The 14,003-nt window shown below is 44.7% G+C and overlaps 1 protein-coding gene across 4 annotated transcripts; it reads left to right on the forward strand.

Annotated features, from left to right (window-relative positions):
• Nucleotides 1-10: 10 nt before the first annotated feature.
• Nucleotides 11-13,332, forward strand: Sgf29 (SAGA-associated factor 29). Of its 4 annotated transcripts, none has more exons than XM_084593588.1 (5): nt 11-256; nt 2,952-3,140; nt 11,201-11,429; nt 12,479-12,660; nt 12,786-13,332. In XM_084593588.1, exons 2-5 carry the CDS (start codon nt 3,066-3,068, stop codon nt 13,194-13,196), a joined length of 897 nt encoding a protein of 298 aa, XP_084449714.1. In that variant the 5' UTR covers nt 11-256; nt 2,952-3,065; the 3' UTR covers nt 13,197-13,332. The 4 variants fall into 4 exon arrangements, with proteins under 4 accessions (XP_084449714.1, XP_084449722.1, XP_084449696.1 ...); XM_084593596.1 differs by having other exon boundaries at nt 2,971-3,140; nt 12,512-12,660; XM_084593570.1 differs by having other exon boundaries at nt 2,971-3,140; nt 12,786-13,331.
• Nucleotides 13,333-14,003: the final 671 nt, after the last annotated feature.

Below are 14,003 nucleotides of genomic sequence, written 5' to 3' on the forward strand. Positions count from 1 at the left end.
CGATGGCACTGGCGTTAACTGCTTCATTGCGAGCTGCGGCTTGTGGGGCGTTGGTGTTTGTAAAGCCGTTTGTTGTCAACTGTTTGTTGTGCACTCGCAACTTTAGTGTGTAGTGTGTACTGTTGCCTTTGAAATGTAGCTTTTATACGTTCACTATCTTAGTCTTTTTTGGAAGCATTTCAGCAGGAAACTTTTATATCTACGGGGACTCTTCATGACAACTAGCCGTAGGGCCGTGCGACGCACACTTGACGGGGTAGGCTCCACATTTTTGTACTGCGCTATCAACGATGTGTGGCGAGAGTGTTGTTTCTCTTCGGTGCGTTGAGGTATTCAAAAGCGATCAACTCAGGTTTACCTGGAATGAGTATAGAAGGCATCATGATGTAAGCGTTCAACAAATAATATATTAATTATTACGTGTGGGACCAGCTCTTCCTGTTTTCAGAGCATTTTTTCACTAGGCGTAAATAAGCAGACGTTTTCAACTTCAGTGTAAAAATAACAGAATTCGTTCCTTTGTGGAAGCAGACAGCTGCCTTTAAGTTTGAAGTTATGTCTATCTCGTCACAGTACCGGTTAGATCATGCGAGGTTGACATTTAACAGGATTGTTTTGACTCTTTCTCGCGGCATTTACACCTGCATCCTGCAATCTCGGGATGAATCGACTTCGTGTCAGGCCAAATAGTTTATGTCGGCAAACTTCGCGCGTTTATATAAATGTTGAGATCCGCCCTTTTAGTTCATGCAGCGGTGGAAGTGCTGATCCCTTCCCCAGTCTGCTCCAAAACGCAATATTTTTCCAAAACTGCTCCAACTTGGCTTCCTCAGTGTTTTGCTATCAAATTTAGTAGACCACGGTTTTGCTGCACAGTGGGAAATTGGTGGTATTGACTACAAGAAATGCAGTCAGAGGTAAACCCCGTCGGGGTGGCGCAGTGGTTACGGCGCTCGACTACTGTGCCCAATTAGGATGCGGGATCGAATCTCGGCCTCGGCGGCCGTTTTTCAATTGAGGCGAACAGCAAGGCGCTCGTGTGCTGTGCGATCTCAGTGCACGTTAAAGAACCCCAGGGTCGAAATTTCCAGAGTCCTCCGCTACGGCGTGTCTCATGGCCTGAGTCGCCTTGGGATGTTAAACCCCACAAACCAAACCAAACCAGAAGCACAACCGGGCAATGGTCTACTGTGAGTTGCGTATACATGGTATGGCGGTTGCTGTAGTCAAAATGATTGCAACACACCGGTGGCAGAGATGTAATGCATCTCATGCTGTGCCTAATAGATATAAAATTTTTCATAAACTAGATGAGCATGCAGCATGCAGTTGAAGTTCAGAGTTTGTCCCTTGTCTTTCTCCTTTAGTCCTGTCTTTAATTTTACGCTGACAAAATATGCACTCTACTTACCAAGACCAACTAGCCCGTCTTTCTACGTTAACTAGTATGCAGCATAGTGTTTGCTTACAAGGAAATTTAAAGTAAGCCACAAGCAGTTGGAGGGAATTGATTACAAAAAAATGTTCTGTGCACTTGATATAGCACCTTTTCCCAGCCTTTTGAATCACCAGTGGTGAGGGAAATGGGAGCAGCGAGTGAAGCGGATACCACAAACTACTACGAGCCATTTTGAAACTTGACCAGCTGCAAAGAACTACATGAGTTGCTTCTAATGGTTCGGCTGTGAAAACAAGCAGGTGCATCACCATCAAGCCCTGTCATGTCTATGCCAGACAAAAAGCATACTTGGAGCTCATATGGGGGTGACGCCGCTTAGATGCCAATCACTGAATGTGTTCTCAAGACTGTTGGGGAGCCATAGGGATGTTAGTATAGCCAGCATGCTCAAGCTAAGGAAGCCCCAGCGTAGCTCAAGCAATAATGTGAGCAGCCACTGGCAGAACACCATCGAATAATGAATCTGAAGGAGGAAAGGGCTACACATCAGTGTCATGTATCCTCCCTGAAGGCATTGCTGACCAGTGCCCAAAAATTTATCAGCAGAGGCGTTGGATCAAAAAGAATATGCACTAGATAGAAAGCAGAAATTTATTGTTTTTTGATGCTAACTTCGAACCAGCGTCAATGCTTACGGGCATCAGAGTGGTAAACTCCACCTTCGTATCTTACAAAAGAGTAAAAATCTTTTAGTTAAATGATCTTCAATTTTGAAGTGTCAAAGCAAGCATTCCATTTGCTGCTAGTTAAATGAGGAAGCGAAAGTTGCCATTATTAAAACCATTTGAGCCTAGAAGCATGCTCGGAGACAATGGGATCGCTCCAAAACTAATTTTGTTGCTCCAAAGCTGCTCCTAAATGACTTTATTTATTCCAAGATGCTTGAGACTGCTTACACCCCTGTCCATGTTTTGATGTAAGACAGTTGAAGGCCCCATTCTCCAGAATAAGATCCAGGTTTGGCATTGTGGTCTGAGAAATCACAGGCATGTGGGTTGCCGGTAGGTGGTTGGTAGCCCACTTGTGTGACGACACGAGAGCACATTACATGGCAGAGGAAGCCCTCAATTTGAAATGGGAAAGGAAAATGGAAATCGAATCCTATGGAATCCGAGTGTGCCGAGTCAGGCAGGCGGTCCCTAGGCCACACAGGCACGTTCGTATGACTTGGTTAAAGCTGGGCTTTACATTTATATATGTTGGGTGGCCTTTCGCATGGTATGGTGGCCTACAGCTGAGAGTATGTGTGAGAAATTAAGGACATAGTGATTAAGTGAGCAGCGAAGTGCATGTATGTAAGTGAGCCAAAAGAGGAGCTGCCTACTAGGTAAGGGCTTTACTGCAGCCGGCAGCCATTGATGCTGTCGAGTCTTAAAGGCGGAGAGAGGCAGCAAATGACCTTTGTCCTGTTTTGAAACAAGTTCTCTTCTTTTTTTTTTTTTTTCTTTTCTTTTTTTTTTTTTTTCCATTTCTCGAGATTGATATGAAATAGGCAAATGTTTGTGTTTCAGCTTATTTTCTGCCTGGGGCTCCTGTCGTGGGTGTGTGCAGTTGTCACAGGCCTCTTTGTGTCTCTAAGGCACCTTGAGCAGTCCTAGCAACTGCCATGCAGAAAGAAACAGACAGTGTTGCCATACAGGAGAAGCTCCGGGAGCTGACCCATGTCATACAGCAATGCCAGGTAAGATAAATATCCCACCTTACAATTTTTTTTTTCCCCTCTCCCAAAGAGGGCTGAACAGATATGGAATGGCGCCTCTTCGGGGCAGCATATTTGTCAATCTTCCATAGGGCTCTTTGAGATTTGAATGTTGAGCACTCTAAAGGTGTGGTTTGGGTGTTAAAGTGACGCCTGCTGATAACACATGGTTTAAGATACTTGGCTCCTGGCCATGCGCTGCCACTCTGGTTTTGATGCATCCTTCACCTATATTGCTAAGCCGGTGTGCAGCCGTGGTTTCCATCAATCACCTTTGAAGGAGCCGCTTGTTGCTAAAACCAAATAGGACGTAACATCTGTTTGCACACATGCTCATGAACTTTCACGCACAGCAGTTATGTGTTTTTTATTCACTAACATGCAGAATTAGTATCAATGTTCTAAATGGGACACGCACTCACTTTTGGCCTTGATCGGCAGTTGGCACCAACAGAGACTTTTTCTTTCACGATGACAAGCACTGCGCATCAGTGATTTATCTGCGCTCTATTTCATTTCCTAGCTTGTTGAGAGCACGTGTATCAAATAACATTAACAAAGCAATGCTCATATCATTGAGATGTCTCTGAGCACAACAACCAGCCCTAATCATCACACTTATCCTTTTCCTCAAGAAGAACGATATTCCACGGTGCAGAGGCAACGAGATCTCTAACATCCAGCCGCCAGTGACGATGACAAACTACAGACTTTCTTGCCAAAAGCAAACATGAAGAAAGCATGAAGAACAATAAAAACATGCTACCATAGTCTGCTGTGCGTCAGAGTTTATGCATGCAAACATTTCATGGCAGCTAGCGCCGAGGCTTGTTATCGCCATTTAGTTCCAACAGGGGCATAATATGGGAAAGGTAATTAGCCTCGTCTGTGGGTTGCGTAACTTTCTTAACATGTGGCACACAAAAGACCTTGACAAAACAGGAAGGGGGGGGGGGGGAACAGAAGTGCTGCTGCTTTTCACCAAGCTATGTATCACTAGAGCAAGATCTTATATGCTGTCACATTTTTGCTTTGTGTTTCTGTATAACCTGCCTATGGGAACAGCAAATGTCGTCAGAGCAGTAGCTGCCAGAGTTATATGTCAGCAGAGCCAGTAAATCTCTCAAGGATGCAGGGGAAATTCTTCAAGGATGTAGGGTTTAACTTTTTTTATTACAAAGCATTGAAATTATGCACCGAACCATGTACACGAGCACACATTAATTGACAAGCACTAGCTAAGTACAAAGCTGGCTTTGTGGATTGTAATTGTACACAATTTCACAAAGGGGTGAAGGGCGCTGGGCTGCTCTCGTAGTGCAGGAAACAGTTGGCGACTGCCCACCTCAACAGCCTAGTCAAACCGATTTCTCCGAGGGTCATAAAATGTATATAGGTCGCTCAGACCTTCAGTATTGGACATTTCCCTGGCAGCTCTATACAGTGAAACATAGATGTCATGATCTACTGAAGCAGTTGCCTGCTGCAAACTCTAAAGTAGATGTCTGGTACATTATGCTATAATTGCTATAGCTTCTGCATTGTGGAACAATGGTGGTGATAGTGAGGATGATATTGAGGGGTTTGTATCTGCTTTCCAGTTGTTGTAAGTTTACCTCGCATATGAGGCTTAACCTTGGTTTGTCTTCCATTGAGTTCTTCTATGTGTCCAATAACCTGCATGATACATCATTAACATTGTAATCTCCGTGCATCTGTACCCTATCACTTATGAACTATGCACTGCACTGCTTCTACAGCTTAAACAACATGCCATTTAACAGGCGGTTAGTTCAGGCGGAAGGGGTGGTTATTTGCAGCTAAAAGTGAGGAGGTGACTCTAGCTTTTAATTCTTTGTCTTGTTGATCATGGGGGTAGTCGGAAGGAACCGTTCAAGAGTTGTTTGATTGGAGTGGCTTTGGTAAGACTGAGGATAGGTTATTCACACTGTACGCACTCATTACTTCTAATGTCCAAGCTTTGCCCCATGTGTGAGAAATCTGGGAATAAGGACATAAGGACATTGCTGTGCATGCTGTCATTGAGTGTAATTAACATGAGAGCGAAAAGAATGCATTCTTTATTTGTTATGTTTATTTGTGCTGAAGTGTACAAGCAGTGCATCCTATTCCACCCTAAATTCTTCCTTACAATAGGTTCAGTAATTTAATTTACAAATACGCCCAACTTTTTATATATATATATATATATATTGCAAGTAGGCGCACGCAGGTTGGGAAGTGTATACCCAGCACCTCCACCAGATGTGTAACAGCTGTTACACAGAAAGGCTACTGTGGCCGCTGAGCGAGGGCACCGAGACAGTTCAGCCAGCAAATGAGAGTACCAGCAACGGTGCCCACACTTCAATGTCGTCTACTTCGTCCGATTGCGCTCCTTCTTCTTCTACCTCTAATGCACGGGTCAATATATCCCTCTTTTTTTTTTAACTTTTTTTGGACCATAGAAAGCATGGCAAATTCTGTAGTTTTCATGGAAAAAAATAAAATCTTGCAATAACACATGCCAAAATATAGCTATTTAAATGGTCTTTCATAGGTATAACCAGAGTCCTTCAATGCTTTTATGGTCAGGAAATTCCTCCATAACGCTATGGGAGAGCTTCATATGTTTACCGCGCCTTCCGCGAGGTGGCGCTAGCACTGTGGGGGCTAAGCCAGCGTCGTTGAAGCCACGAGGTTACAGGCGGAGCATGATGCCGGCACTGTGACAACTAGTATTTTCGCTCCTAATTTTGCCTCCATTCACTAATACTGCAGTGAATGTGACGCGCTAGCCTGCAATGCCGAAGACCTGCTGTATGACGGGTTGCCGTTCTATAGAGGAACGCAGCAGAAGGCCTCACTGTACTGTTTGTCGAGCGACGCCAAGCAGCGTGAAATATGGAAGCGGGCGATACCAAAACTGGAAATCGGTGGATTTAGTTTCGACTCAAAGCATGTCCTTTTCTGCGAGAGGCATTTTGACCCCACGGATATTATTCAGACCGACGAGTTTGTAGTCTACGGACAGTCTGTGTCTCTGCAACGCGAGAAACAAACTCAGGCGCATCATGTGAGCACCATAGCAGAGGTGGTGCACTTTTTCTTAAGGTGCAATTACACTTTCTTACACGAGAAAAACAAAAAAGGCTTGAGCAACAAAGCGATATGCATGCCCAGCAGGTGGTTGCAGGAAGCCTGCTTAAAAGCCGCCTTAAGTCGCCTTAATGTCGCCAGTTTTGCGACATTAAGGCTGCCATCATCATTAAAATTGGCGACTCGCTGCCATCATAATGGGTTTTTTTTCTGTCCTGAACACATGATTGGAAGCATGTGTATTCTGCATTTGCTGATGTGAAAACTTGCACATCTTCATTATATTCGTATATAATTACATTCTCATTTTTTATTTCATGGCCTATGTATGCATAATAAATGATGTGTGTTCTTTAGAGATTTGTATGGCTTCTTATCTTGACATTTTTGTAGAAACCATAAGCATTTGTTATTTATTACACGTCGTTCCTTAGTATCAAATAAATACTTTTCTTTTAATGTGAACATATTGTTACTTAACTGTATTCGCTCTTCGTGATGAGGATGAAGAAGTGCAACAGACTCCGAGAAGACGACGACGCTGAGTGTTGTGAAATCGGTGCCCTCATCAACGTTAGCTGTGCGGAGAGCTTTCAGACTGTAGATCTTCCACGTAACATCTCTTGGTGGAGGTGAATCTATTCGATCCCCTGTCACAAGCTGGATCTCCGCAGCGGCCGCCACATCGGTACCTCTACAGCCGCCGCACCTGCTGTTGTCATGGCCCACCCCCGTGACCCCGGAACCTTCTGCGGGACCGACGACGTCGACGTAGACGACTGGCTAGCCCTATACGAGCGCGTGAGTAAGCACAACCGGTGGGATCCCACACTCATGCTCGCGGATGTAATCTTCGACTTGGCTGGGACCGCTCGGGTGTGGTTTGAAACCCACGAAGACGACCTAACATCTTGGGATATCTGCAAACAGAAGCTACACGACCTGTTCGGAAAACCTATTGGCCGCCACATCACCGCCAAGAAAGCGCTCGCCTCTCACGCCCAAACGTCTACGGAGTCTTATCTCACTTGCATACAAGACGTCCTGTCTCTATGCCGCCAAGTCGACCAAGGCATGCCTGAGGAGGATAAAGTCGGCCATATAGTAAAAGGCATTGCCGACGATGCCTTCAACCTTCTGTTGTGCAGGGATTGCTCCACTGTGGACTCTGTGCTGCAGGTGTGCCGACGTTTCGAGCAGGCGAAGCAGAGGCGCATATCTCACTGTTTCGACCGGCTGCTGAACACGGCTGCTAGCTCCTTCTGTATCGATCTCCCGACTCCTCGACCGCCTGCTAACGACAGCACTTTGACACGCATTGTCCGCCAAGAGCTTGAGGCAATGACTCCCGTGGCCTCACTGTTGCATACACCTGACAACATCCTGGCTACTATATCACTTATTAAGGCTGTTGTTCGCCAAGAAGTTGCGAATATGTGCCTCCCTTCTGCCAGCGCCACCGACACCGTGGATTCAGGACCTGCCCCTCCAGTGATTGCTGCTGCTTCATCCAGCGCCGGTTTCTCGCCCTGATATCGATACCACAACCCAAATGAATGGCGTACCCATGACAATCGCCCCATCGATTTTACTTGTTCCCGCATAGGCCACATTTTCCGTCACTGCCGTAGCCGCTGGTATACGCCATCTCGTCAGTTCACCTACATCAACCGTCGCGGAAACCATGACCCTCGCTATTCCTCGCCTCGCCGCGACCAGACCCGTGCTGACCCCGGTTCTACTGTTACAATATTGCCACATATTGAATAGACTGTGTGCATTTCTCAGTATATTTCATATTTCACCGTATTATCACTTAATTTTAGAGAATCATGCACACCTGAAGCCCCATGTTGCATTGTATGCACAGTAACTGCTCTTTGTGCCTGTAGCTTTTGCCAGCGTAGTTTTCGCCAGCGTCCTGTTCTTATGGCACTGCCCGCGTCTTTCTCGTCGTCGCAGCGTGACAAAGTAAAAAAAAAAAATATGTGGCTTATGTAGCAAGTCTCAGCATCTGACTTTGCCTTCTCCGCAAGTATTAGCAGATAAACAAAACACTTTTAAATAGCGCTCTCAAAAGTGCGGATGCTTTTGTCATGTGATTGCTTCTGTAGCTCACTCTCGGGTCTTCAGATCCTGCCACATCTTATTTCCGTAGCAGTGAGATTCCTTTGTTTTTTGCAAGGTAAGTGCCTTCCATAAGCATACGCTAAATGTAATGCACGAAAGCAAAGACTGGCCAAACCGCCACAAGCCAGGCACATGTAAACATATTACTGACCACGATGAAACCTTCCAGAGCGACATTGCAGACATGTAGGGGTAAAAACCAAATGTGCGAAAGTCACGTACGACTCATGTACGAGAATCTGTTTCACAACAAGCAGCGAGTAAATGTAGGCGTGTGTTTCGTCAGAAAATGGCAGCTAGCAGAATTTACTAGCAGCCGCTGTCAATCACACAGCTTTTAGTATCTTCTTGCTGTAGACAAGCTTTCAGGTAATCGGCAAATTATCGTCCATGAAGAGCTCAATACCACCCTTCCAAAAGCGCAAACACCAAGAGAACGGTAGCCTGTTGACCAAAAAACAACGCTGCGTATACAGGACTCGCACGACCGTTTCGTGCCCCCTCTGGAACAGCTGTGCCACTAGCGGCACGCTTTGTCCCTATATGAAACTTTGGCCGGAGTTTCATGACCATAAAAAGCATTGAAGGCCTCTGGTATAACCATCGTTTCACTTAAATATCATACATAACATGAAAAAAAAAAAAAAACTCAGTTCAAATATACTGAAAAAGAAATGACATGAAATATGATACAGATATAAAAATTTAGAAATGTAATAAGCAATTCAGAATATACAAAATATGCTACATCTTTTCCAAGTTTGAAAAATTTTGGCACTTAATTTTTGTTTTAATTGTTTTGGGACTATGGAGAAACAGGTGACTGTGAGGGGTATTCAAAAAATTATTACTATCATCATCAGTCGGATTATACCCCCTGCGGGGTGAAGACCTCTTCCATATTACTAACTCAGTCCTGTGCTAGCTGCGTCCACTTGACCTCTGCGAACTTCTTAACCTCATCCACCCACCTAACTTCCTGCTGCCCCCTGCTACGTTTTCATTCCCTTGGAATTGTCACCCTTAGCGACAATAGGTTCTCCTCTCTTCGCACTATATGCACTACTACTAATTTTAAAATGATCCTGCTATAATAACATGTACTAAAATGTAGCTATTTAGACTGCCTTTCAAGGGTATACGAAATATTTTGATATGAAGAAAAAGATCCCTCTGCAAATTTGCTCAAAAAGTAGCATGAAAGGTAAACAGGAGAACTGTTCAAACTGCACAAAATGTGCTAAATTTTGAAAAAGTGTTGTGAGCCTGGTGTACCCACGCTCCTAACTGCATCAGCAGCTTGCAGCGAAGCAAAATTACCAAGAAACATATGTTACGCTGTGAAGCCCATCTTGTAGACGTGTCGTTTTCATAATATTGCGACCTGCTAACAATATGATTGTTTTCAGTTCTGCCTTCCTCTGCTCATAGCATAGGTTACAGTTTCTGCATTTTTGAACTGTTCTTGGTAGCCATCAAAATTGAAAATCTGCCCAAAGAGCTGTTTTCTGAAAGCTATGGGGTTCAACCTAGCTCAATGAGGCCGAAATAATTTGCACTTGGTTGGAGTTCTGGAGAAGCCATCACACGTATTGAAGCTCTCCTCATTATTGAAACCCTTACGAATATAGATAAAAACGAACAGAACACGCAGTGAGCACTCATAACTGCTCAAGAGTGAGCTGAAATTAGAGGGCCTCTAGTCGAAGTTATAAGCAGGCTGTTGCCCGATTCATCGTTGGAGCTGAAGTCAGAGTGCATGCAGTCATCTCGAGGCTGTTGGCTATTGCTGTCATTAAAACACTCTGTAGTAGAAGCAGTCGAATCATGCGACTCATGGAATTCTTAGCCTGTCCTGACGTGACCTTAAGGCCATTATTATTTACATTTGAGGCCACTGCGCTTATAGGCATACACAAGATTCTCCATTAGTGGCTGCCATTTTTTGCTGCAGCCCTCTCCCTCCCTCTTTACCTACAGTTTAAAGAATGACGGCACAGGTTCGACACAGTTAAGGTACGAGGCAGACTTGGCGCCCTCAGTAGACGATTAGACCCCACCTCCCCCTTCTCTCCGTCTTCGCCAATAAAAAGTGAGCTACATGCAGATAAAAACCGTTGATGTCAAACTACCTCCTGGGATGGGTCACATGCTCCAATGAATGGAAATTTTAATCCGGCAACGGTTGAAAACTATAGATCGTTGGTGACTGACTTCCCATAGGCGGCTCTCAGAGAGTGAAATGAACTGTGGGCATAAGTCCTGAACTTTATACTGCATAAGTGATGCTCATTTTTGATAATTCTTTTTTGTGGACACTCTTGCTTTTTTTTTTTTTTTCTAATGTCACTCATGGCTAATAGTATCTATCAAATTGTCATGACTTTTTCTACTGAGCTCATCCATGGTTACTTTCCAGTGCTTTTTGGCCTTAATTGCCTTTATGTCAACACACTTAATCACACTGACCTGTTGCTCTGCACTGGGAAAGTGTAGAGGAAGTAGAAAAGGGGCGTGATAGTAATGTTTCAGATAAAATAAAGATGTAAACTATATGATGGCATCACCAATGTACATGGTTGCAGCTGTTAACTGCAATTTGCACAGAACCTAAACCGCTCAGGGTTAAGGGTATTTAGTATGTTCATTTGAAATGAAAAACAATGGTATTTCTATCTGTGCGCATTGACTTGAGATCAGGTTTCTTTGTGACAGTGCTGCTAATTGGCTCATGGGATATAGACAGTTATTTGTGTTTGTTCTCTTAGCTCTTGGACCGCCTTTGAAAGGCACAAGGCTGCATTTTTTTGCAGGAGGAGCGAAACCGCAGCGAACACAACCTGACTAACATCACCAAGACCCACGAACGCATCCAGCAGGAGCAGAAGCTGTCGCCGTACTACAAATCCAAGTTGCGGGGCCAATACAAGACCGCTCTGCAGGACGCTGAAAGTGAGGAAGAGCTGCTTCGCAAGGCCCTGGAGATCATTTTCGAGATACGAACCATTCGTAATGAACGCCGCATTGCTGCCAAAAATTCAGGTGTGCCTTTTTGCAATGCCTCAGATCGGTTGTGGCTGTACTTTACCAGATGGCTAAACACTCTCATACTTGATGTTGAAGTTTTTGATTTGGGTATGCTAGCATTGCATAATTGCAGTGTCTACAATACATAAAGTATAAACGAAGTGACAAATGATTGACTGCTTACTCTCATCGTTGTCGTCATCAGCTAGGTGAAATTCACCCTCTCCCAACGACCCCACCCAGATACTTTTACCCTCTGTTCAACTGCCAGTCTTCCTGTTGTACCATTCTGTTTGTTATAAAAATAACTATATGCCCTAAACGCAAACAACATGTGTAGAGAAGTTGAAGCGAGCATTATGGAGACATGATATTCATTGCAACCTGCCAAGCTTGTGGCAGCTGGTGTTTTTTTTTTTTCTTGTGCATAAAGTTTGTTTATTTGAGGAATGACAGGCAACAAAGGGAAGGTTGATGATTGTCAACACTTCGCATTTGTTTCACTTCTTTTTCTCAACTGTTGTGGTATTCTTGTCAGTTGTAAACGTGCATATCTCCAGCTTTGGGCAGTGAGCATTATGTTGGAGGTCATCGTTACAAATGAGCTTTTCTATGTCTTCTGGCAATGCCATAGTCACTTCAGTAAAACTTGGTTGTGTTGTATTCTTAAGCGTTCCTTGGCTGTAAAAGCACGCGGGTAGGGTAGACGACGATAAACAATATGGGAATTCTTCTGTCCCGCTCAGTAAGCGCATGATTGCAACATCTGAGCATGCAAGCCACTCTGGCACACTCTTTCTCCGGTAACAAGTGCATTTTGTCTCTCTTTTTTAGAGTTGTGAGCTTTGCATCAGGCTTTGTGACGCCTTGCACTTTTGTACCATGCAGTCGCTGCATCTCTGTTGCTGTCATGGCTACCGGACACATTTTTCCGAAAGCATGCCCTCTTGGCCAGCAAAGAGCTTGCATGCAAACGAGAGACCTTTTCCTCCTCGGGGGTTGCGTACCCTTGTGTTGGCAGTGCTGTGGTATAACTTTATTCCGTTGTGCCTCACGTGTTCCAGGCAGCGTAGGCAGACGGAGCACGTCTTTTTCAGAGCGTCCCAAGGAGGCTCTCCGTCGAGGGGCCTTGATGAAAATGCTGCAGCAGAATGCACTGACGTTGCCCCTCTTTATCGGGAAAGAAGATGAGAAGCCACCGCCTCTGTGTGGTGCCATTCCAGCTGAGCCTAATTACGTGGCCAAGGTAAGCTGCATCACCTTGGTTTCTATGTCGCTTAGGTGTCAGCTGCTTTTGCTACGCCGTGGTTCTCTGTGGCTTTGGCATCTCAGAAAGGAACAATCCTGCATGATCACTTGTTGCTCCATTAGGTTGGGGACATGGTGGCGGCCCTAGCTCGGGGTCCAGAGGACGAGGAGAACTGGATTCTGGCGGAGGTGCTTCATTACAGCCACAACAGCGCCAAGTATGACGTGGACGACATCGACGAGGAACAGAAGGAGCGACACACGCTCAGTCGGCGCCGAGTCGTGCCCCTGCCTCTGCAGCGTGCAAATCCCCTGACGGACCCGACCGCACTTTTCGCCAAAGGGACGCTTGTGATGGCGCTGTATCCGCAGACCACCTGCTTTTACCGAGCTCTTGTGCATGAGCCTCCCAGCGGTCCTCAGGACGACTACCTCGTTCTTTTTGAGGACTCATCTTACCCTGAGGGTTACTCACCTCCACTTGCGGTTGCACAGCGCTATGTCATCTGTTGCAAGGAGATGCGGAAGAAGTAGTGCATTGTAGTTTCATCCCGGTGTGTTTGCATCATCTATTCGCTTTCCTCATAGTCACGGAGTGCTTGTACATCTATATGTAATCTTGTAAAACCGGTGAGATTAAATAATGTCATTACCGGTGTTATCAGGCTTGCCATTTTATTTTGTCTCTGTTTACTAATTCTGCTTGGTAGCTGAAATCATGCGTTGTATGGTTTGCTTATTAACAATAGTAATCTACGCCCAACCTGCATCAGTTTTTGTCCTGTTTTTTTTTTTATATATTTTTATATAAAATTTAATGTGTAGTCATAAAAGCAGGGCTCTAATAGAAACTTCATCACTGCTAGCTTGTCATGTTACTTAATACTACTGTAGTTTGATCCATTGGATTTCATACTTCACCTATGAAATCCTCCCACAAATTCCTTGTGCATAAGGCCATTTTCATGTATATATGACAAAACTGAAGAGGAAAATAGTTTTGAAAGGAAAACGGATTTTGTGAAAATTGGCGAAATATTGCAGTGTAGGAACCAAAGCTATCTTTTCTGATGACTGGACACATTGATTGTGCAGGCTTTAACACGTTCAAGCTGATATGTTGAGGCCTACATTTTCAGACAGTACCTGTTTAGGGTTACCTGCTTGCCAGTCATGGCAGCGTCCGTGATAGTATGGCTTCTAGAGAGAATGGACCTACACAGAGTAATGAGAGAGGGAGAGGATGAGAAGCAGTGCAAGGAGGAATAATGGCGGGTGGGTAAATATAGAGATGGAATTGGTACAGAAGGATTGGAGGGTACTAAGTGATCTGATTGCCGT

This window comes from Amblyomma maculatum, chromosome 1 (genome assembly GCF_055883805.1).
Source record: "Amblyomma maculatum isolate TAMU_Amacu chromosome 1, ASM5588380v1, whole genome shotgun sequence".
NCBI lineage: Eukaryota > Metazoa > Arthropoda > Arachnida > Ixodida > Ixodidae > Amblyomma > Amblyomma maculatum.

Coding starts and splice junctions, on each gene's coding strand:
- Sgf29 (XM_084593588.1), top strand. CDS start 3,066: ATGCAGAAAGAAACAGACAGTGTTGCCATACAGGAGAAGCTCCGGGAG. Junction 3,141..11,200: donor ATGTCATACAGCAATGCCAG/GTAAGATAAATA, acceptor ATTTTTTTGCAG/GAGGAGCGAAACCGCAGCGA. Junction 12,661..12,785: donor AGCCTAATTACGTGGCCAAG/GTAAGCTGCATC, acceptor TTGCTCCATTAG/GTTGGGGACATGGTGGCGGC.